Genomic DNA, 25,849 nt, shown 5'->3' on the forward strand with positions numbered 1-25,849 from the left:
CCCTCAGGAATGGTTACGGGTCCAAGTGACGTACCTCCCCCCAGGTTCGCTCTTTTCTTGCGTAGAATATCGAAAAAGAGGAGAGTATATGGCGAGTTTAGAAAGGGTATGGAAAAATTCGGTTGGTCAGAATTTTGAGCTTGTTGTTCCGAGGAGTTTTTTAAGACGGTGGTTATTATTCTGGTCTACTAGGCCCCTTGCCCCGACTTCTACAGCGTAAAATGACACCATGTACCCCTTTTCTTTGATATCCCTGACGATCGACTCATACTTTGTGACTTTCCTTTGGTGTGCATCATCAATGTTGGTTTCAAATGGGATTGTTAATTCGGTGATAACTATCTCTTTCTGATCTTCCCGTAAAATTACTAAATCTGGGGGCAAAGTGGTTGTGAGAATGTGGGGAGGTACGGTGCCCCCCGCGATTGAATGCCCTTCTAAATCAGTATGAATATTCCCGTTAGTCAAATTTTCAAGAAATGTTTTGTGCATGAACCTCACAATGTCAACACCGGAATTTTTGCAGTGTATGTTGTGTCACCGCCTGGGACAACAGTACTTACAAATTTAGATCGCAAAATTAAATATGTCTATATTCTTATTGTTATACACACAATGTCACTCCCCCCCCTCTCTCTCTCCTACCACTACAAATTCCTCTTCCTCATATTACCTCTGATTTATGAAACTTCCTATCAATAACAAATGCTATAAATCTATTGCAAGTTGCTCTAACCCAATCGAATTGTAGGATCCAACTGGCTTGCAAGAGGTTGTTGTATTTGTCATCGATAAAAAAAAACTCTCTCCTCTATTAATCACTTCCTATTAACTTTCATTATCATTAAAACTTGTGGAAGAAAAAATTAGAAAATAAAAACAAAACAGAAACGTTATTCAAGGAAAAAAATGGAAGCACATTTTTTAAATTTTATTATTCATATTTTTTTCTTCTAAAATGTGACATCTTCATCTACATCTTTGCAAAATGATTGTGACAATAACAAATATGAGCGTCTGGGAGATTACAATCTCGAAGCGAAAGAAACCCAAGAAGCATCAAAAGAAATGGGGACTGACAGAAGACCATTTTAACCCATAGAATTGTGGGGTTTTTTTTATTATGAATTATAGAGTAAAAATTTGCAGGCACATGTTTTGCACATCAAAATTGCACACAATCTACACAAAATTGTACTCTAAGAAAGAAATTGTTCATGCACGTGGAGTATAAATAAATAAATCATTTCTGGCAACTATCTAGGTACAGCTTATCAAATACAAGGGACAATACTTTTGAAGCATCACATTATGGGGTTCTGTGGCATGGGCTAGCTATCACAAAAGGCTAGAGCCATGTAATGGTTTTCATGGTATCAATTGAATGAAATTAGCTTTGATGGTAAAATGCAGGGTAGCGTTTGTCATAAAAAAGATGAAATGGACGCAGGCCAATAATGGTTTACGTGTATTTCTCATTGAATACAATAAAATCATTTTCTGTATCATGAATAAAGTGTACTAGCAAATTAATCCTAAATGGGTGAATTAAAAGTAAAAACTAATCTTTCAGATGTACTGAACAATGAAATGGAATGCAAAACAAAAAAAAGAACATCTGAAAAATCTAAATAAAACAATGTATGTGCCATGCATGGACAAAACAAAACCATTGTCACCTGCAAAATGTATCAAAGGCAAGCTTTCTACATGTAATGAATAACATATATATATACCATAAATGTATAAAACATCCTGATTTGTTTATATATAATAATAGAAACGACAACACACTGTTACTCAATCAGAACACACCCTTAACTCAGAGGCCTTCTACATTTGCAAGAGATGTAGATAAATCCTAAAGATCTACCATTCATGTTTGAGCACGATACTTCCAATGCTATCATATCATTATATTAGATGATGATATCTTTGAAAGTTTGTTTAATCATTCCCCTTCATGATGATGTATTGGTAATTGATAAAAGAAAAAAAGTGATATCTTACTTCTGAGAATTTTCTTTCAATTCACAATTGTTTCACCTTATTAACATCCTGCTAAAATTAATATCGATATGTAGTTGATTAGAACTTGACACACAAAAAAATAAAAGTGGGATGTAGTTGATTTAAATTGTAAATTTCATCAATTGCATATAGTTAATTGCTATGTCGGTGATGAATATATGGAAGTAAAATCATTACAAATGCTACATCATCATAAATAGCAATGAGTTTCATCATTACAACATTAGATAAGATAGTAACAAGAGTTACACAAACACAAAATCATGAATTGTAGACCTTTATGATGAATTCCTACTTCTTATTCTCCCTCCTTTCCTTTTTTTTTGAAAGCCACAACCACATGGGTCTTTTATTGACAACAATTCTGGATTTCAGCAAAATTTGCATTAGGTAAAATCCTTCTAATTAATGCAAAGATGAGATAAAATATCATAAGTACAATAATTTACATTACAAAAAGAAATCTCTTTACAATCACATTTATAAATTCATTTCGAAGTAGAAAATATACAACCCATGCTTTTGAATATTTATTTTTGATATGATTAACAGAAGAACAAAACTCTATAGACAAATTTCAATATTTTTCTTGCATAGAAAAAAAGTATATTTTATCAACATATTTATGACAAAAGAATTCATCAACTTTTTTTTGTCATTCAATTTCTTTTCACACTTTTTATTCAATATTTCTTATATATTTTACTGTTTGTAATTTGAAAAAAAATGAAAGTCAAACTACACATTATTCAACTTTCAAACTGCACTGGAAAAGTCTTTAAAATATATGATGATATTTCAAAATGAAATTAATAATTTTCTCCTTTTTTTCTTCAACAGATACATTCAGACAACCCTCAGAATACAACTTGTGGCAGATTTATATTGCTAATTTTCTGTAAAATTGTTATCTCTTTTCAATTTCAGAATAAAATGCATCGACGATACTATCAAAATTCTACCACTGATGGTTTTTATCATAATTCTGTTTGAAAACTCCTGCCGAAGAGCAAGAATATATATAGGTTCTATTTTAATTAGTATTAATTCCTTGCTTCTCAAGCATAATTACATAGGGCATGGCAGAGAAGATGACTAATATCTCTTAAAAATGTACAAAATATCTCTGATTTGTAAATTCAAATGAAACAGACACACACACTAAAATGAACAAGGTAAACACCAAAATTGCACACTACATCTTCCACCCACTATACCCATTTGCAAATATAAAACTCTTTGTGAGATAAAAACAATAAAACATCACAATTATTCCAAAAAAATAGATGAAAAGAAGCTCAACTTCCTGGTTCACAATTTTTTTTTTTCTTTCATAAATATCCGTCTTTAGTTTTGTGCTTTCTCAGCTGGTAACAACGTATTGATTATCAACGCCATTTGATCCATTATCCTCTTAATCAAATCACATGATTGCATTAGACAATTTCAGTATCTATAATGCCACAATATCATGATATCCCCCTTCATATCAAATCACACAGTTTCACATTATGACTTACCCTCATCAAGAAAATACTGATAGAGATTGCTTCAAAGGCCACGTTTGTTGTTCTCCAAGCAGAGAAACGGTTTATTCAGATTTAAAAAAGAGCTCAATATAACAATTATTTTCTAATAAAAGGACATTTATAGAAAACTATTTATCATCATATGTTCACAGCAAAGCTTTGACAAAGGATAAAGCTTTGCAATAATTAATTGAGCACAACTTGTGAATACTTAAATTCATCAAAGGATAAGTTAAATGTTACTGTCATGAGTAGGAGTCCCATTACCAAATGGGTAGCATAACACAAATATTTGAGATGCACAAGAAATATCCACTGGGTGTTTTAAAGTTTAGTGTTAAAAGTTGGAGGTTGGTGTTAGAAGGTGTTACAGAAATAACCAAGCGTAACACCAAGCTTGGGATGAGTTTGGATCAATGTCACTAGGTGTTCGGGTCTCAATGATACGGTTGGTATCAGTCTTGCAGACTCACAGTCAGTGTCGTTCACAACCTTGATTCACGTTCTTAAACACTGACACCCAACACCAAACTTGAGTCACCCAAGGGAATCCTGCGGTGCATTTCAATCATTTCATGTCCTCACTTTCAGGATTCTGAGAGTCGTTGCAACAAGATTATCCTCATTGAACCTGAAGGGATTTTAATCCATACTCTATGATCCCGGGATAAAGACATATTCACAGAGCCCAGTATTCAAAGGGTTAACACTTCTTGGCACAGCTGAGATTTTAACCCTACCACACTGGAATTCTGTAATTTCCACAGACTTTGCACAGGGACCACACAGTTACATAAGGTGACTGGTTAACAGCCTTCTGGCCCGAACAGACATTGAGAATATGATAATGGAAACATGAAGAATCTGGTGCGTGTGACCTATAATGCACTCAACAACTTCATCTCAAAGTCAAACGAGCATTCTTTGATCATCCTCTCCTGGTCTTTCTCCAATGATGCAATGTGCTATTGGTGATGGATAGAAGGGGGTATACCGGTCCTTAGCATAGGGACAGAGGCAGTTGGTCATCATACATGGACTTCCGAGGACTTGGCATGTAAGAGACCCAGTGCTTGTCTCTCCGCGTCCGTCAATCCACTCTTCAGTGTTCTCCTGACTGTAAAATAGGGATCAAAATAAAACAAAAAATATTAAACAGCACACAGATTTTGGTTTAATGTGCAATCAGTCAATTATCTATTATAATCACAAAAAGTTGTTAATTGTACTTGTTGTGAAAGTTTGACCATTTACCAATTATAATTGGCATTATTTCATCTGGGTTTTTTTTCCAACCTTCTCATAAGGTCTCAAACTTCTATCCAGTATTGTTATACCAATTCCAGGTAATAAATTTGAGTAGACAGTCTAAAAATTAAAGATTGTTTTAAAATACCAATTTGAAGATTTGAAAGTGATCACAAAGAAATAATCAGCTTATGTTTATACATGACTGTAGTAAGCAAATCTTGGAGAAGTCAATAACTTTTGGTTAGAATGGCTCAAACAGGTGGGGCAGTGTTTGCACGTCTTTGTAATAGCAAGGAAAGGGTGTCATATTAAACAGCCATTGGTGTGGATTCTTTCTTCTTTTTTTCTTCAAAATTTCTCATCCATACATTGCCTGATATATGTTTTCATAAGATTAATTTACAAAAAAAAATCAGAGCAGTATATTTATAAGAAGTTCTACAAGGTGTAGATTTAAAGGGGAATCCAACCTTAGTCCTAAAGTGTTGTGGGGGAGAAAAAATAAGTTAAACTGAATAGTGAAAGTTTGAAAGAAATCGGACAAGCAATAAGAAAGTTCTGACTTTTTTGAAACTAAGATCCCTAAAACTATGTAAATTTCAAATTGGCAACTGGATAAGTATATGATGACAAATAGGAAGGGCATCTTTCCCAAATAGACCATGTACTTAATTATAACGAATTTTGTACCTATTCCCCTGGGGCAGTAATCCAAATATATTCCATGTAGTATAATGCCTTATATCCTCATGAAAGAAAAATATAATTTAGAATAAAACTTTTGAAAAAAACTACAAATTTAACAATTTTATGTATTGGAGTAAATGGGAGAGTAGTCCTTGCCTTACATCACTATGACATCACCAATGTGGATACTTCAAAGTATTCATGGTTATAGTAATTACCAGTTTTTGCAACTTTAAAATATTCATAACTTTCTTATTGTTTGTTCGATATTGTTCAAACTTTCACCCATGTACTTGTCTGATTTTTCTTCTTCCAATAAAAACAACTTTTTATTTGGGTTTGATTGTCCTTTAACCTGTAAATAAATCCAATCATCAATGATTATCTAAATATAGTAGAATAAAAATAAAGGCTAAAGATTTGACTATCATTGGGATCAACCTGTTGACTTGTAACCTATCAATTCATTCAAATGCAATACATTCTCATTTGTATGCTCATATATTGAAAATTGCATTTGATGCATGCATTATTCATTCAATCATACCATGATTCCCATTGGGTCATAAAATGGTCATATTTTATTTTTAAAAAATAACCAAAAAAGTGAAACATAGATAAACTCAATTTTTCTAAGAAAACTTAATGCATTCATTGAATTACTTTCAAACTTATTGACTATGTGAACTTCCTTCAATTAATATCTGACAACATCCAGTCTAAAAAGAGAAGTAATTTTTTTTTATCACGAAAGGTCCATTTTTTCCGGTATTTAAAGATATTTTGGAAGTATTGTTCCTATTCTGAAATTATATAAATTATCTCTATATTAATGGAAATAATTGTATTTATTGCCTGGACATCTGGAGTTGAAAAATTATTGATTAGTGAATATATGAATAAACAAGTATGTCTGTCATAAACACGATGTCAGTTGTAACGAGAATCATCTTTCTATTAAATCAAGATGCCATTTTATACATGCCAACTCTAATGCTTGAAAATACATGGAATATGATTAAGAACCTGTTTTAATGCACTATATACCATGCAGTCACAATTAAACTGATTTTTGCTCATGTATGAAATAAAATATATGTAGATTTGATTCTTCCAGGATATCATACAAAAGAGTAATATCAACATATCATAGCCAAAAAAAGGCTGTATTTTTAAATTATACCAATGGTGGCAGTCTCGTAATCTAAAAACAGTCTCCTGATACCTGTGAAGAACTATTTCGAGGCAAAAGATGGTTGCTGCCCATGTTATAACGCTAGAGTCTACCATAGTCTGAGCTGTCATAGAAATATTAAAATTTTGAGGTACAAGGTTTTATCAGCCAACAAGTGATATGCTTCATGATATTCCTCTTCTGTATACTCTACAACACAATGGAAATTTGAATTTTCCATTGCACTTTTAAAAAAAAACCTACTGGAAGTATGCGTCATGGTTCCATACCCACAATGCACCACGTACAGATGCACTTCGTTACTTACGAGATTTCCGGTTGGTGTTGCGAGTGCGTTTACGCTCTCGCGGGGCAGATCGTGAGCTGGTATTTTTGGCTGTGTTGACAAGAATTTGGATCATTTCATCAGTTTGTTCATCGGCCACTTCTTCATCGGCCGTCATGCTCATGTTCAGACGGCCGCCTACGAGGGCGCACCAGTCATTCAAGATGCGCACGTTGATGTGACCAAGGTTGCAGATGGTTGGAGAAAGGTCATGCAAGAGGTCATGCAAATAAGATTATAAAAAATAAAAAGATGCACGATCAAAATATGGTAATGAGTAAATGATTTCAAACTTGTCATTAATTGGTAAAATAATAGCATTCAGAGATACGATCCAGCCAAAAGTGCACTATTCGAAAAATAAATCCAAAGATAATGAACCACCTTGGAAAATAATTTCTTTTCTGAATTATCAAAACCTTGCATATCACTTTTAACAAAATTAACAGTTGAGTATTACTTTTATCTATACACATGAACATTTCAAAATATATTTGTGCAATTAATTTCGTATATATGCATATATATGCAGTAGCCTTGTGAAGACAAATAGTGCACAACTAGTACATTTTCGTAATATGCAAACAAAATGCAGAAATTCAATATTGCTTATATTAAACAACACGGATACAAGCAGTATCATTTGGATATATACTCAACTCAAATATATATTTGATTAATTTTTTTTTCATTCAACCATGTATCATTAACATTATCATGCCTGCATACTAATATAAGCATACAGAAATTAAAATTATAACCTTTCAAGAATTTAACGCAAGTTTATGATATGAAAATTCAATATTTCCGTTCAAGCATTATTCCTTTCTCTTTTTTTTTGGGGGGGAGGGGGGTCAGCATATATCATTTTAAACTTGCACACTCCATTATGAATAGAACATGATTAAAACATATTCAACGTGCACATAGTGGAATAAAAAATGCATTCCAACTGTAAATTATAAAATTATTATTTATGTTATCAAATTCTAAATACATCAACAAGATTGTTTTGATATTTTCCTAATATCAATATTTTAAACAAATTTTGAACAGTACATTACTGGAAAAGTGGAAGTGTATTCCCACAACTACTTTTATTGTTGCAGATAAACAATGGCTTAGTAATCTGACAGATCATAGTTGATAATTTGCACCAAGCAGACAGACACAACCCACCCTTCGGAAACAAACATTTAACAGCGGTTCTCAAGCTGAAAAGGGGTGTAGAATCATTTTATTTTGTGCTTCTCCAGGGGGTAATTCGATGAAGAGTTCGACAGTGATTTTCATTGACTACTCTGCTCTCAAGCCAATCAGATAAAAGAATTATCAGTAGCTTATAACGCTTATCACACCTATTATTGAAAATGCTCCCATGCCAGAGGGGTTTGGTCTTTACAGACAGGTGATGATTAACTCTTTGCCCGCCATGGACAGAATCACTCCAACCCCACGTTAATTTGATTTCAAGGTGCGACTTGAAGAGGGGTTTGCATGGACTACTGTATGCCAATTCAGCTCACAATAGCTTTTGATTGGTTTATTGTAAAGAAAAGCTTTATGTGAACACGGTATAATGTGATGCACACATTACTATTGTGATTATGTGTATGAACAATTGACTTAATACACTCTGTGTGTATTGAAAAAGAATGTGACTTGAGTCGAACCTGGCGGTCTACTGTATGTGACTCTAGTCAAACAAAGCAGGCAAAGAATCAAAGGGATGATCCAGGCTGGAGATATTTATATCTCAAAACAAAACAATTTGATTGACAAGTGATTATGTGCATATATTTCTTGCTGCAACTTATTTCATCATAATGGAGACACATCATATACACATGTATGAAAAAATGAAACATTTATGATTTCATGTAATAACATAAGAAAAAGGAATGTAAGGATGTGATATCATCAGCCCACCTAATGAATATTCATGCCGATGTGCATATAACTGTTGTCACAAAATATTGATAAACTGTAAAATTCTATAACTTCATTATTTGTTATCCGATTTCGATGAAATTTTCGGCATTTTGCTCTGTGAATTTTACTCTATTTATTAAGATATACATATTTTCCGCCTGGACCATCCCTTTAAAGTTTGAATGTACGTACTCATTGAAGGTCTAGCTCGTTGTCTGCTCTGTAACGTCTCATCGCCCGGCGCTGTTCCTTGCTGGGTGCTAAGTAGTTCCTTTAACTTGGCATCCTCTGCACTGTCTTTACTGATTGAAAAGTTCTGTTGTTTTTTTGGTATCGAGAAATAGGATTAGAATTTATTAGAAATAAATGTCAAACTGACTGAATTCTGCAATTCCCCTAACCTTTGTACAAGCCTGGCTCATAATATCTGATTCATTGCAATCCCAATTTCAAATAAATTGTGATTTCATTTGATATGGACATTCCAACTAATAAAATCCTGTGGATCAGAGTTCAGAATAGTGGCAGGATGACTGAAGTCAAAATTCAGTTCTAGCCTCCATGAATAAATAAAACAAATTCAAATCCAAATCGTAATGATGTCATCATCGGCTGCGACTTGAAGCTGATATGGACTTTACTCCGACCAAAGGGCTTGCCAAAAAGTGAAAGTATAATAATTTTAGTATTCCTTACATTATGCCAAACTTTAAATAATATAATTTTACTTCTTGGAACTTTCATATTTAATGCAATATGTGATTTCTTGAAAAACGTATCACAACGAATCGAAGAGTGTGAGCCGGGCTTATATAAGACCAAATCTGTCACTGCCCAGGAAATTCATTCCATATGCCAATTGGGGATGGTACCTCGAAGCGCTTTGCATTTTGTGGAAAGACACTATAGAAATATCAATACTAATTATTACTGACCACAAGAGTAACTTTTAAATAACCAATATGTTAGATCAAAGAACAAAAAAAGGAAAAAAATCTAACCTCTGTGATCATCTTGCCCCTTGTCTTATTCCTCTTCCGGTGGTTGGCTTTCTTCTTCTCTTGTTCTATGATGCGTTCCCTAGCGCTACGGTACTCCAAAGCAAACTCACTGATAATACGACAGAAGTCACTAATCTTGACCTCCCTGGCTGCACTCGTACTCATACCCAGGTACAATAAGAACTTGTTAAATCTGATAAAGGGCAAAATAATCATTAAGGAAATTAAGGACTTCAAAACTAACAAATAGAAGAACGCTGATGAAAGAAAACATAGAATTTAGAACAGAAAACAAATTTTGGATTTTTTCGTCAATAAATAATTATTTTTTCCATAGGATGATTAAGAAAAGTATGTACTGATATCTTCCATGTGGGAATTTTGAAAAGAAATTCATCTTTTGTTTTCTAGTTCATATAAAAGTTTGTAAATAAGGTAAGAATGGACAAAATGGGAAGTGGTAAAGACTTAAAAAAGTTGATTATTTAGTGGAATTTCCCTCATAAAAAAAGTATGCATTTATCAAACTTGTCTGAGAGTTTAATGAAAAAATGTCAATACTGTCTAAAATTGTATGCTCTATTTCTGTGAAATTCTTGGTACTGATTTGGTGAGAGGCAATGGGGAGTGTTTCATGAGAGTTTGTTGTTGATTTTTCTTCAATAAATTCATTCTGAGCCAATCATATGCAAGGATTTCAGTAGCTTATAACAATTGTCTGTTTAAATCACTAACCATGTGCTTCGTGAAATGCTTCCAAGGTACCTGGTTGTTATAGTAACTGTTCAAGAAAAACAACTTATCAGTGCTAACAAGCTTCATAAAATCATGCCCTTTTTACAGATACCATACAGTGTCAACTAGACTAGCGATAGTAAAATAAACCCAACCAGATGGTTAAAGTATGTCACTATAAATGCTTACCTATTGCTGACTCTTCTGTGAACTATCTTGAGTACTATTATTCTCTTGGCACAATCTTGTAGAAAATCATGTAACCTAGCAAGAAAGGAAAGATAAACACATCATCAAAGAAAACATCACAAACAATAACAATTACAATATCAATTACAAGAGCTGTTATCAGCAGTAATAATGCTGGGTCCTTGTATTACAGAGCTAATAGTCTGACATTAACATGCATATTACTCCACAATTATATAACCGGCTTTAGTCGAAGGTTTGAATCACAGTGGGGGGTCTAGTGTAGTGGCTAAAACATCATAAAATACTGGTACATATTTGACAAGATATGTGAGAGTAAACCAATTTTGTTACATTCCCACCCAGAATGAGGAATAAATACAGCATGAATTCATTTAACTAATAATAGAGTGGATATTTCATGAAATGCAGTTAGAGATCATAATGGGTCGAGTTTGATATCAATCTACATTGCTGTTGATATTTCATTTTTATACCATCAGAATCAAAGATGCATCTGTTACCGGCTGGTATATAAATTGAATTTGGTTGCTCCACCTAAGAATATACTTACTTGTTTTTATTCTGTGATGTTTTCTCATGTTGTGAAATGACTTGAAGATGGTCCCAAGACACCTTACACTGTTCTTCTAACTTGGCAAGATTGATTGTTAGTTGGTCAAAGTCAACCTAATAATGAAAGAAGAAGAATGGGAAATCCAAAGGATATTTAGTTCAATGGTGGTCAATTATGAAATAGATCCAGATCAATCATTATCACCATCATCGGATCATCATCATACTTGTCACTTTCTCCCCTACTACAATCTTCATCCTTCTTTATTATTCTCATTGCATCGTTATCATCATCATCATCATCACCACCACCACCCACATCCAGCATCATCATCATCATCACCACCACCACCCATAACCATCATCATCATCATCGCCATCAATATCATCATCATCATCATCACCATCACTACTACCACTATCAAAATCACCACCACAAACACCATCTCCACCACCACCACCACCACCATCACTACCATCACCATCCTCAAGACAACCACCATCACCTTCATCATCATCATCATCACCACCACCATCATCATTACCATCACATCACCATCCAACAGACCACCACTAGCATCATCTACATCATCTCCACCACAACATCCACTACCATGACCACCATCACCATTACCGTCAAAGGTCACCACCTTCACTAACCTTTGCACATCTTGAGATAGTTCCAACCTCTGAGAAGAAGTCCGAGCTATCAGGGAACTGTTCCATGACCGTTGCACAAAGATGATGAAGGAGCGATTGCTTGTGGACTGTGTCTTTGACTTCTGGAACCTTACTCAAGTACTCTAGGTTGAAACCAGCAGCCTAAATCAAACCAAAGGAAAACTTGCTTAGGACTCAAACGTATGGAGGTGACATTGCAATACAGCCACAGAAACAAAACCAACTCCAACTTGAAACCAGCCAATATTGGGTGATTTCACGTCCGGTGATGGCCTTGGTGTTGGTGTTGAAATTTGGATTGCTTCCCCTACCTCCAAAATTGATTCAGAGTTTGTAAAACTGATCCAGATCACATTATTGACATCTCAACAACTAGTGAGTGACTTTTCGGGAACATCTTCATTTAATGTTTGGTGTTAAAATCTTGTAAAAAAACTGAACTTGAAATCACCCAATGTCACTAAAAATAATATAATAGTATTTGTCAGTCTGAAGACAGTTTTATTTGTGTTACAGTAGCAAGTAAAATTAATAAATAAAAATTATTTGTGGGATAATCCTGAGTAAATTAAGTTTCTGAGCTCATCTGTAGCAATTACTACATAGGTACCAAATATAGATTATATAAATTATTCAACCTTACAGATCATTATGTATTCATTCCTGGGACTAAAATCAAGAATAACCAGACAATCTTACAAAACCTTTAAAGAGTCATAAAGTGATGAACCTCCTGTAAATCTGCAGGTAAATGAATAGCTTGTGCCCCCTGGTACTCTAAGATTTGGGAACACTTGTATCAGGTATTAAAACTACGATTGACTTTTCATCACGATTTTGCCTTCTGAAAAATAAGGACTTTTCGGACTACTTATGTAATTTATGGACCGAAATATCCTATTATCTATATAAATATTTACTAAATAAATAAACACAAAAAAGAGTTGCATGGATTAAATAAGTTTTGTTTTTATTTCAAACAATTTAAACATGCCATGATAAAAAATACATCTTACTTCTTACTAAATTTTCCTAATACATTCTTTATTCCTGTAATAATCTATTTACTGTTGGACAAATTCATAAAATATTGCATGCTCCCAATGGGAAAGGACCAGAATTCACTCAATGAACACTATTTTCTACACACATGTATCATGTTGACTTCACATGAATATATTCATTCCACTATATGGTTAGGAAATGAACTTTGGAAACACACAGCACTCTTATTAAATTCATGCTTAATCTAATCTAACTAGTTTAAGCAAAATTGAAAATAGAACTTTATGATTAAATCTTACTAAACTGTTTACGAGAATCCATTGAATTCTTGCAATGGTTCAAAATTCTAGAACAAGCTGGAAACCATTACAATTTAATAAACATATATGGCTCTATGATTATAGATATTCAAAGTGATTTGCATAAAAAGGTTTTCATGTAGAACAACTAAGAAATGGTGGGAAAAAAATTTTTAAAAGAATTTTGTACATTAATTTTTTGTTGAAATATGGTATTCAGAGAAAAAGTACCATATATTCAATTATTTGTTTGATAACACTTAAAAGTAAAAACAATATTTTAGTTACAAGTATTATCTTTATGCCTACAGTCAAAATCAATGCCAGATAATCATAATTGGTTGAAGAATAAAGGCATTTTAAATGTAATTTTACATGTTCTCTCATCAAATACTAATAAACAAACTGAAATCTCATGCTTGATGTGAACACTTAATCATTTCATCATTATACAGACAGTATATTTATTTATATGTACGGTTTATATATTCATAAACAAACAGAAATGTACACAGGGCTCAACATCGCTGATATTCGGGGTCATTTGATGATTACAAACCACCATTTACACAAATTTCTGAATCAAAATTTGTGAGTGAACCCCAGCTAGCATAAAGCCCTGTTGTACATTGCATGCTTCTTGGGCCCCATCTTACAAAGATTTGCGATTGATCCGATCGATTGCAACTATAGAAATCCAGCAAAGTCAACATATAAAATGCATGTTTGTTCAAAAAATGTTCTATATATATTTATATATATTATGTATATTCATAAATTCATTGATTTCTGGACTATTTGGTGTGTTCTCCTTTGCAAAAGGACAGTTTGCAAATTTCGTGTAGAAAAAATTATGACACTGATGGATTTCCATAGAGATATGATTGATTGAATCTATCAATCAATCGTGACTCTTTGTAAGATGGGGCCCTGGTATGAGGTCTTTATACTTAAAGAACTTGTTATCACGTACAGTCTGAAAATAACAAATGGATGAGGGGGAGGAAAATTGTTTTGAGTGATATTGAACATCTATCATCATTAAAAAATGGATTCTATCAATAGCAACACAAACAATTTGAAAAATGTTTGATTGCTATCGGCAAGGTAAACAAGCTTCTAAAATTTGCCAATGATAACAAGAGAATATTGTGAGAACTGAAGAACTTAGCAAATACAAAAACAAGAAATTTCACTTGTTTCATGCACAGAAACTAGCAAGTGTATGAAGCATAGTCATGATGCTTCCATTCAAACCAACTGATAACTAAAGTACCAAACATCTTGGCATTGATACAAGTGAAATATTCAGATTCGGAATAAAAGTGTCAATGTCTTAGCTTTGGTTGTTTTGTATAAAAAATGTCAAAGAAAAAGAGCATACCCTTAATTGATTATTCAAAATGGTAGCAAATACTACAATCTCTGCCCCTCCCCCAACAAAAAGGAGAAAGGGGAGAGGTTATATCAGCATACCCTGTTATCATACTAATATTCATAGTAAATACCAGTATGTAAATTACACAAAAAAAAACTTTAGAGGATAAAAGAATGAAATTGAATAATGAACAGAAGACTTACTCTTCCACCGTTCAAGAAGTTTCCTATGGCAAGCAACGTTGATAAGATCTTCTTGAAAGTTTTGGATTCTCTCAGGTCTTCAATGCCTTTCTTCAGGTCAGCCATTGGTTCTGCAACTTCCTGTAAACCACAGGGTAATTAAAAGAAAGAACAATTAAATAATTATCTAAATGCAGATCAAATCAAGTATAACCGTTCAAACTATGTAATGGTATAATGGCCTGGGATTGGTCCCTGACATATGAAATGGTATAATGACCAATATGGAATAAGACATTACATAGGTCTTCATAATGGTCCCCGACATATGTAATGGTATAAAGACCTATATGGTATAAGACAATACATAAATCTTGGGATTGGTCCCTGACATATATCATGGTATAATGACCAATATGGTATAAGACATTACATAGGTCTTTGGATTGGTCCCTGACACATGTAATGGTAATGGCCTATGTAGTATAAAACGTTACAAAGGTCTTGGAATCGGTACCTGACATATGTAATGGTATAATTACCTATATGGTATAAGACAATTCATAGGTCTTCATAATGGTCCCTGACATATGTAATGGTATAATGACCTATATGGTATCAGACAATACATAGATCTTGGGATTGGTCCCTGACATATGTAATGGTATAATGACCAATAAGGTATAATACATTACATAGGTCTTGGGATTGGTCCCTGACATATGTAATGGTAATGACCTATATAGTATAAGATGTTACAAAGGTCTTGGAATTGGTACCTGACATATGTAATGGTATAATTACCTATATGGTATAAGACAATACATAGGTCTTTGGATTAGTCCATGACATAGTCTTAATGAGCTATGAACAGGAATTTACATTTGCCTCTTTATACCCAGGAGACAAAGGTGTAGAGGCTTCATATTAAATAGCTAGGATAATGGCAAGATATTACTTGATAGATAATCTGCTCCTTCAAATGTGAAAATGAAGTATTTTTCTACCAAGAAAGAGATATAAGGTCATGTCATGCTAACAACAGCATATTACTTTGAGAAAGAAATTATTTCATTTACCTCTTCCATGTTATCATAGTCCATTTTGAAGAGCCATAGATTGAGTCTCGCTTCCAAACCACTGATGGTCGATAACATGTGAAGGAACTGCTCAGCTGATCCTAAAGGCACATCAGGGTTTGCTAACATGGCTTCCTGTATCCTAGCAACCTCTTCTTCTGATGGTACCATACTCAACAGTTTCTTAAGGAGTAAAAAATGAATTGATCATAGGAATATTGTCCTTTAATTACGGAAGTCAAATATCTAAAGTGGATCATGTCCTGACCAAAGTCTCTCAACCCATTTTTCTCCTTCTTCAACTCGCCCTCACTTTTTTTAATTTCATTGAATCGATCAAACATCCCAAACTGGTCTCACACATACCCTCATTTATACTTCATTTTACCCTTTCTCCAATCTTTAAACTCACCTCCACACCCTCTTTGTTCATCACCATGCTATCCATATTCAAGATAGCTTGTTTGATGGACCTTGGTTGTGGGAGTACAGTTAGTCCGATGTTGATTGCGTTGGATTTCTTAGGATCTAGCACCGTGATGAAGTTCTTCTTGTTTGCCTCCATCGCTTTCTGTAGATTCGAAGGAAGTAGAATTCTATTTTAGAATTTGAATTATTTTCATAGGTAGTTTATTGAGGATTTCGTCCACCCACCATCTTTTTTTCCTTAAATATTTGTTTTGTAACTCATGAATTAAGTACAGTGACAAGTAAAATACTTTTCTTTTTCCAGTGAGATATATCAACTTATTACTAATATAGGATTTAGTGATCTACCTTGGGGAATATAAATTTTCCTTGAGGCATCAAGGCTCTCCAAAATTCTTATCACTGTTTTTTTTAATTCCGATAATAGAAAATTCTCAGCAACATGCATTATTGAAACCAATGCCTCTTCTGAAGAAGAACACACACAACAATACTAATAATTAATACTAATAATAATAATGATGATAATAATAAAAAATAAGTGAAATAATGATAATAATAACAATAACTATAATAATAATAAAAAATAAATAAAATAATAATAATTGAAGTTCTTTCATCTGAATCATCACTAGTACAATAATCGGAACAAAAAAGTACATTTCCTTGGCATTATTACCAATTTGTGTGTGCTATTATATGACAAAATGCAGCTATGTTCTTTCTAATGAAGACTTGCAGAGAGGCAACATTGTGCTTATACTATTTAAGATTAAAGACAGACTGATGAATTCACTTTAAGAATATTGCAAAATAAATTATATACAAATTTGGAATTCTATCTACAGAAAGACAATTTTGGAAATGCAATAACACCTCGACATTCAACCACACAACAATGAACTGAAAACTAAAACTATTCCACATTAAACTTGGACCAATCGATTTTAAATCTGTTGATTGATTCAAAATGACAGTCAGTGAATAGATCAGTCTGATTAAATAGGCAGTGAGGCAGTGATTTGCGATTCACTTAATATTTCAATCAATGATTAACATTAGTTGGGATTAAAAAGATCAATTCTTAAACTATAATCAACTCATCTCCACCAGAAATATCAGATGATCCTTCTAAATCACCAAGATATCCCCTTGAAAAAAAAAAAACAAGAGTGAAATATAACCCAAGTATAAGTAATAGAATACATTATCAGAACATCACATTTTTCTTGTTAAGCTTAAATTAAAACACCGTACTGAGATCTAATCATTAGGCATTCAACGTTCATTAGTGCATGTTATGACATTCATTTTGGTGCAAACAAGATAAACAATATCAATACTAAATTAATGTAGTATGAAAATAATCATAAAAAAATATACATTGAGACAAAATAAATGAACATGAATAAACCAACATAAAATAAAACATAAAGAAATAAAACAAATAAACATTAAAATGGATAATAATGAGATCCAGTCCCAGTTCCAGGTGACTTATAACAACAAATGTAGTTTGTTAGCAATAATGTTGAGTAATTTGGCACCTTTCATTTATTTGTTGTATCATATAAGGTATTACCAAAATATTCAATATCATAATGATTGACCTAAAATATTTGGTATAACAGAAAACAATAGTATTATAGACAGAAAAAATTACATTTACTATTATTTGTATTCAATGTAGTATTATTGAAAGTGTTCAGTACCCATGGAATTAATAGTAAACAGCAATTTATCCTGTTAACATTTTTTTTCTAATTCCGGAATTTAAATCATTAAAAAAATCCCATCAGACAGTGATGAATATGGAAGAAATGTACTTTCTTCAACCTAATCTTTTTCCTCATATGGACCGAGAAAGTAAGGACTATTTATTATTATGTTATATTCCTTATATATATGGAAACTTCTTAGTGTTCAAGGTACAGTCATTAATTTTCATCATCATTAATATCACTATAAGAAACCTGGGACTGGGGCTTTGATCAAAAAATAAAAATATAACAAACCTGATGATCCTGTGGTAGTATAATTGTAGCAGAGGTAGTAGAAGTAGTATTGTAGTAGCGGTTGAACACCAAGTGTATGTGTGCACACGTGCGTTGCATAGAAGGCAGCAGAGACATTTTTTTGTTTTGTGTTTCCACAAAAATTAAACAAAATAGATTACAACAGACAGTGCAAGACAAGACGAGACAAAAACGAAAAAGAGAAATAAGGGGAGAAGAAGAGGGGGGCTGTTAGTACACGGGCAGTACATCATGCCTAAAGACCTTTCAACTTGGACATGCTACAGGCAGTATATATAATAAGACCTTTAAGATATTTTTCTCTCCAGAAGATGATTACTGGAATTTTGTCATAAAAGAACAGCTAATATTATCATCATTTGAGAAAAAAAATCAAAATAGGGTTACTCTATTATGGCAATTCTAGCAATGATGTTAACATTTTAAAAATAAACTATGTATACCAAAAGAGTGACAAAGAGTATTGCGATGCTGTGATCATCGGCTCCTTGTGTTGAGTGCCAGGAAGTTGAGTGAATATACACTCTGGATAATATTAACAATCTCATCGACACAATAAAAAAGGTCTTATTATTTTAATTTCATTATTACATCATTTTTTGTATATTCTAAGGATAAGGCTAGCTGCAAAAATAGATTCAGGTTAATATAATTTTTTTTAAAACTATATGTTTGAAGAATTGCAGATAAATATTGCATTGCAGGGGCTCAAGTATATATAAATTTATATATGTAAAATTAAACACTTGAATTTGCACTAATATACTTTTTTTTTTTGGGGGGGGGGGCTTTCTAATCAAATCACAATGTATAATTTGCCTAATCTTAGACATTAACCAAAAACTAGATAACTGCCATTTCTTTCTATTTAATCTAAATTTTGTTAACTTTCATAAATGATATTATTCAACTCAGAGAGAAAACGAATGGAACTGTGGCTCAAGCTCATTGCACATCTGTTATCATATTGTATCTTGTATGTCTCAATCTTTGTGATATAAACCGATACTTAATTCATATTTCGCTGATTTTCTCACCAAATAATTTGCATACTACTTATTTGTAAACTGGCTTGCTCTAATGGGACTTTGCTAATAAAAATTCTTGAATTTTGGTCTATTGCTATATATAAGCAGTTAAACTGATTTTGCAATAATATATAATGGTATTTTAGGTTGCAATATACAAGTAGTTTGTCCACAATGCGGGATTCTAAAGAGAGGGATAAAAGCATGGATCATATTACTTAATTGTACTAGAAAACTTCAACAATTTTGAAGTCATTTCAAATTTGAATGACAAGTCAACATAACTTAAACAATGGATATGAAAATATATTTCAATGTAAATAAACCTTGAAAACTAATTTCAAACTCACAAACAACACAGCGATATAGTAATAATGTATATAAAGTTAATGCATAAATTCATATACATGTAAAAAAATATTGATAAAAGCAATTTAAGGATGATAAAATCTGTTGTTTGAAAAAGAGCAAGATATTTAAAGCCACCGCACAGAATACAGATGGAATAAAATGTAGTAGAATTTTATAATATTGAAACATGGGATATCTGTGTAATGTTCTAAGTCGTTGCATAAATACCTACATGTATGCTCTAATCTATTACTATGCTACTATCCTTATAAGAATAAAAGCAAATTTAATATCTAGTCGCAATGATGTCAATTTGTCCTTTACTTCTAAATAATTGTTATATAATTATAAGTATGCTTTCCGATAGTATTGGCCTCAAATGAAAAGAGACTTTTATTCACATTGTCAGAAAATGAGCAAAATGCCATTTGTTGCAAAATCAGATCATGGACCAGTGTCAAGGTGTGCGGTGGCCTTTAATTGTCCCAGAAGTATCTTTCTACTGTCATAGAGTTAAATACACTTCAAAAAATTTTATTCATGTATTCAGTAACACAACATATTCATTTTCCTAAGGGAAGTTATTTTCGAAACATATTGGTTAAATCATTAAGGTAAATATATTGTTAGAATTTGTTGCATATTTCTTGACATGCTACACAAAATATAACATTTTGTGAGAATAATTACAGAGCTTACACATGCCAGGCTGCATCAGGTTTTAATTGTATTCATAAGAGTGTTAAAGCTACCAGTCGTATCTTGCATTCATATCTTGCATGCGATGCACGTTTTTTTGTTTCGAGTTGAGTTCTCATTAGTTTGAAAGAATTATAGACACTTATCTGTATAAGTGTTGTTTATTGCATTCATAAACAAATACATTGGTTGTCCAGGCTTTATAATGTGGCATGTTAAAACATTTATACATTTTCCTAACATCATTTGAATAAGCAAAATATCATCCCACATAAACTCTTTTTATTAAGATTTTTTTTCTTCTAGGTTAGCCTTGTTCTATCTTCCAAATTCTATATAATTTCTAGTTTCTATATAGAATTCTGAATGATTGCTGCTTAAAACTGGATATAAACATACCTTTGTAATAAGATCCTTTCCTCTGTACTCAAAGAGATGTTCTAGCTTTTTACTGTCGAGGTTGACATCATCCAGCTGGGTCCAAATGGTGGATTTGATACCGTTCCTTCCCAAAGTCATAGTTTCTGGCTGGGTCTCTTTCCAGAAGAGGCGGACGGTCTTCTTCTTCTTTGATTTGGGGAAGGTGTTGCTGTCGATGACTGGTGGTGGTGGTGGAGGTGCCCCTGGCCCCCCAATGGCGGGAGGTGGAGGTGGAGCACCAGGGACAGGGGGTGGTGGAGGGGGTCCACCTAGACCAGGAACAGGTGGTGGTGGTGGTGCCCCATCAGCAGCAGTCATGTGAGGTACAATACCCATCATCAACGGGATCGGCTTAAGGACATCTTTGTCATCATCCCGACACAGATCGGTGAAGTCCCATTTGTTAACCCGCAGCTCGCGATCGTTAAGCTTCAGAACCTCCTCCCAAGCTTCCTCTTCCTTCTTGCTTTCATCCTCCTTGGGCGCTACAGGTTCCGGTGCCTTAGGAGCGACATTACTGACCTTGATACCCTCAATGGCTTGACTGATCTTCCCACTAACATCCCCACGTGGTCCTGTCTTCTCCTTCTGATCCTCAGATTTTTCCTGTTGCTGTTGTAACTGTTTATGCATAGACTGAACAGCACCGCTATTGTTCAAGATTTCCTTGTCCTCTTGCAACTTCTTTTTCTCCTCCTCCTCTTTCTCTTTCACTTCCTGAAGTTCTACCTTGCGCTCTTCCAATTTTTTCACATTCTGCAAGGTAGTCGATATCTTCCGTGACACCTTACCCGATGAACCATTCTCTTCCTGATCACTGGTCGTCACGGACAATAAATTCCCGCGATCTGACGGATCAGTCTCGGCCTTACCATTTTCAACAATCACTTTTGGTGCTTGTTCATTTTTGTCTGTAGTCCTGACAGCAGATTTAGTATCTGTAACAACTGGTTTCAAAGGCACAACTACTTCCTCTTTCTCCTCTTGACTTGGTTCCTTGTTCTTGTTATTTTCTGAAGTTTCTTCCTTTTTCTTCTCCTCGGTTTCTTCTATCTGGATTTGAGGTTTTTTCACTATAACAAGAAAGAGAGGAAAACAAATTGAACAATGGCAATGATATCTTTCTCGAGTCTCATATCATCATTTGCTAACTCACGGAAACTAGTCAGGAATACAACAAACCCATCTAGAAAAGACCCTGAAATATATAAAACAGGACATTTTCTCTGACAAAGATTGCTTGTCAAGTCAGAAAAATTGTTCTGTGATGACTTCAAATGCGATACTGCAAGAAATCCTAACATAAATTGGTTAACAAAAGAAAAAACAAGCCTTGGTTTGCTTTAAAGTATACACACAAAGAAAATTCACGAAAGTGATGATTATAAACTAATTATATATGAATGGAAAGGTCTTGTCTTTTTATACACAAATATGTCACTAAAAAGTCTTACAGATGTCGTGGAAATAAAAGAAATGAAATTAATAGAGACCCTTCTCAGCCCCCCAGCCGCCCCCAGGCAGACATTCACGCGATCGAAAACAGTCGAGAATAATGACGTCACATGATCGACTTCACACTATCTCTCTGTGCATAATACACTGATACACCTTCCTGGTCTCTATTTTTCTTCGAATTTACCGTTTTCTTCATGTGTTGTGATATCCGATTTCGACATCTTCAGACTATAAGAGAACCAGAACTGTGTTACTTTGTCCATTTTTATTGAATTATGAACTGGAAAGACCGATTTTGTCCACTCGACAGTCTTCGTTGTGTTGCTCTGATTCCAAGCTGTACGGTCCCATTCACTTGCTGCCGATGCAGGTTACGCTGTTTGATCCAGTCAAAAGTCAAGGTAAGCATGTTTGGAAACTAATCTGTACTTGTTCTGACGATGCATTCAGGTCAGATGACAGATACAGATCTGATATAATTTTAGAATCATGCATTTTGGCATGACTACTAAAATTAAAAAGTCTTTATTTTAGAAATAATGTTTTTGCACAATTCCAGCAGATTTTTCTTCACAAAAAAGACTTCAGTCAGATACTGGTCAGGACTCAGGCGATTAAATTATAGGAGCACTGGCATGGACCATGGCTGAAAATATGCTGTTTCAGAGGAATGTTTGGCAATATCGTAGTTTTTGTCACCAGTCCATTCACTGCCGTTTATTTCGTCAACGGCGGTGATCCACTCCCATTGACTTTGTACACAACGAACGCACAAACACCAAATTTCACGATAAGGCCGAATGTTTTCACGATAAGGCCAAATGTTTAAGTTTTTATTATACACAGGTCTAGTACCCAATGCGTTTATGCTCAGGAGGGCCCTGTATCGTATACATCCAGATACACAGAATTATATCACCATAATGCCGATGTCATGAAGCAAGACAAATTTTCAGCAGTGGTTACCCTGATCATGCTGATTCCTGGCCAAAAATAGAGTCTGGTGTTTCTTTCTGATTAGAGTGCTTCTACATAATGAATGCGTAGTGCCTTCAACATAAAACAATGAAGATAAATGCACTCTTTGTAATGACACAGAGTACCGTACCTCAAGTGATTCACTACCGCTAAGCGGTAAGTAGAGTGGGGCCTACACAAACATCACTTGAGCGTTGAGGTAGAGCACCAGTGTTCTGATTGGAATTTTCAGGTGTCTAAACCTACTATTATTTGTTGTTGACCGGGAATTACATGCCACCGCACGTCATCAATCATCAAGATAATGAAATTCATACTTTGATTTGATTATTTAAATTATTTCTTTATTTTTTTCTCTCTTCTACACACAGATCTGCACACTTGCTGACTCTGGTGACTTCTGGTCTCTGCTCGCTACTTCAATCTGGGAGATTCCATCATGTCCTCTTACTGATTTGGATATAGCCATTTTTTTCTTCACTCTTTCCAGGAGCTACGGTTCAAGTTTTGGACTGATAATGATGCAACAGAAAATTTATCTTTATCGATCTTGGAAACAATTTTGAGCACAGTTTTTGAGAGAACTAAAAAAATTGACTTGGACAGGAATACAGCTTGTCGAAAATAAGAACACACAACTTAAAACGAAAAAACAATTTTAATGTTAGGGCATTTTGCAAGAAATTTTCTAATCAATCACACGTCCCAAATCAAGGGTAAGTCCTTTGATTAAAGACAAACATGTGTAGTTGAACTGCTATTGCAACTCCCGGGGGGGGGGGGGGGGGCACTCAGTATATAATGCATAGTGGGTATGTGCCGCGGAGGGGACCCCCATTTTTACACTCAAATTTCCGTTCCAAGGCATAGCATTTTTGAATTGTTGAGAAAAAGAAGAATGCCGCTCCAAGGCATAGCATTTTCTTATCGAGAAAAAAGAAGAGAGAAATCCGCTCCAAAGCTTCGCATATTTTTCGTTACGCGGCTCCGATCGCGTTGAATGAGCTGCAATTTTGGTGAAAAGCGGCCGCAGAGCTCCCCGGCGGAGGCCGCGCTAGCTGCATCATGCACGCATGACCGTTCCGTTCCAAGGACCCCCCTTTTCACAAACATTTGTCGTTCCGAAGCCCGTTCCGATGACCCTCCTTTTTACAATAAGCCCGCTCCAAGGCCCCCGTTTTTTGTCTCGCCAGCGGCACACCCCCACCGCTTTTTTGGTCGAGTGCCCCCCCCCCCCCCGGGTTGCAACTCGACCTTATTACGCTTGAATTTGAATTTAAGACTTACGCTTGATTTGCAATGGAACATAAGTTTCTTGCAGTGCCCCATAATTGTGTTTTGTTATCAGATATCTAACGTGCTGATTTTTCTCGAAAGGTATAATATATTTGTCCTTTTAAACGGTATTTGAATATGGGTACGCCTTTTATTTGTTTTCCACAATATTTATTGCATGTACATGTATGAACAGAAGTGAAATGTTTATTGTGAAGCACTGAATGTTGTGTGCTGTTGTGTGATGGTTCATCATTTTTTTGTTCTAAGACTGTAAGCCTGGTGGGTGTGAGGAAGTGGCCTGGATGAAAGAAAAGTGAACATGTGCCCAGTTACAGATTTGCATATTCTAAGACAATTTTGTTTCTGGATAAATATTGCTATGCATTCCCTACATTAAGAGTAAAGGAGAAGTCCACACAATCAAAAATTCATTTGAATTTAAAGAAAAATAAGATATTGCAGGAAATTTCATAAAAACTTTGATTCAAATTTATATAATTACTATTCTAACGTTGAGAAATTTTGCCTAATTTATAAAACGATGATATGCTCATCTGTGTCGATGTGCAAATTACACTAACCGATTATGTCACATGCACTAAGTTCTTTTGCATTTTGTTGTTTGATATATTTACATGACATGTAGATTAGATATTTAATTTTCTAATTATTTTCTGAAAAATTTTCGGAGGGATTTTAATTCCTCCAAATAACATTTAGAGTTACAGTTCCGTAAATGTAACCTATTGTGTTCGGATGAAGAAATTCCTATACTCAAATCTGCAAAGAATTAAAAAACTAAATGCCACAAAAAAATTAGAAACGAATGTGATGTGAGTGACAACACTAATTTGCATATCATTGTTTTGTGACTGTTTTGAGTAAAAACAGCAAGGGAAATTACTCTATTCAAATAATTTTTAGTTGATGTGGACTTGACTTTTCACTCATCCTGTACCCCTCCCATCCCAAATAAGAGTAGAATCGAATCAAGAACTTGAAAATCAAAAGCAGCAATTAAGTAAGATTTGATAAATACAGGTCTGAATAGGATTTCACAAGAAAAAAAAAGAGAAAAAAGCTGGGTAGGGACGAGA

The 25,849-nt window shown here is 34.1% G+C and overlaps 2 protein-coding genes and 1 long non-coding RNA gene across 4 annotated transcripts in view; 1 reads left to right on the forward strand and 2 right to left on the reverse strand.

Moving 5' to 3' along the window:
- Window positions 1-1,344: 1,344 nt before the first annotated feature.
- LOC121407811 lies at window positions 1,345-4,450 on the forward strand. Its single transcript, XR_005968954.1, has 2 exons — window positions 1,345-3,910; window positions 3,968-4,450. It is a non-coding gene; the product is annotated as an uncharacterized LOC121407811 (long non-coding RNA).
- LOC121407810 (FH1/FH2 domain-containing protein 3-like) lies at window positions 3,391-22,082 on the reverse strand. Of its 2 annotated transcripts, XM_041599027.1 has the most exons (12): window positions 21,018-22,075; window positions 18,520-18,528; window positions 16,488-16,646; window positions 16,076-16,258; window positions 15,018-15,137; window positions 12,112-12,273; window positions 11,450-11,565; window positions 10,876-10,950; window positions 9,952-10,144; window positions 9,143-9,266; window positions 7,001-7,156; window positions 3,391-4,677 (listed from the first exon to the last, which is right to left on the reverse strand). In XM_041599027.1, exons 1-12 carry the CDS (start codon window positions 21,669-21,671, stop codon window positions 4,589-4,591), a joined length of 2,040 nt encoding a protein of 679 aa, XP_041454961.1. In that variant the 5' UTR covers window positions 21,672-22,075; the 3' UTR covers window positions 3,391-4,588. The 2 variants fall into 2 exon arrangements, with proteins under 2 accessions (XP_041454961.1, XP_041454962.1); XM_041599028.1 differs by lacking the exon at window positions 18,520-18,528 and having other exon boundaries at window positions 21,018-22,082.
- LOC121409733 (dentin sialophosphoprotein-like) overlaps window positions 21,688-25,849 on the reverse strand; it is a 137,247-nt gene continuing 133,085 nt past the window's right edge. The window contains exons 34-35 of the mRNA XM_041601640.1: window positions 21,830-22,111; window positions 21,688-21,794 (exon numbers count right to left, since the gene is read on the reverse strand). Coding sequence (XP_041457574.1) covers window positions 21,688-21,794; window positions 21,830-22,111 — 389 coding nt within the window. The remainder of the gene's footprint in view (window positions 21,795-21,829; window positions 22,112-25,849) is intronic.

Source organism: Lytechinus variegatus, chromosome 2 (assembly GCF_018143015.1).
Source record: "Lytechinus variegatus isolate NC3 chromosome 2, Lvar_3.0, whole genome shotgun sequence".
In the NCBI taxonomy this organism is placed as follows: Eukaryota; Metazoa; Echinodermata; class Echinoidea; order Temnopleuroida; family Toxopneustidae; genus Lytechinus; species Lytechinus variegatus.

What these genes read in the sequence shown, in the direction of transcription:
- LOC121407810 (XM_041599027.1), bottom strand. Translation starts at nt 21,671, where the DNA reads ATGCATAAACAGTTACAACAGCAACAGGAAAAATCTGAGGATCAGAAG. An exon ending in ACATCACAGAATAAAAACAA is followed by an intron (nt 10,951 to 11,449) that starts GTAAGTATATTC and finishes CTTTCTTGCTAG; the next exon opens with GTTACATGATTTTCTACAAG. An exon ending in GGGGCAAGATGATCACAGAG is followed by an intron (nt 9,267 to 9,951) that starts GTTAGATTTTTT and finishes AAAAAACAACAG; the next exon opens with AACTTTTCAATCAGTAAAGA.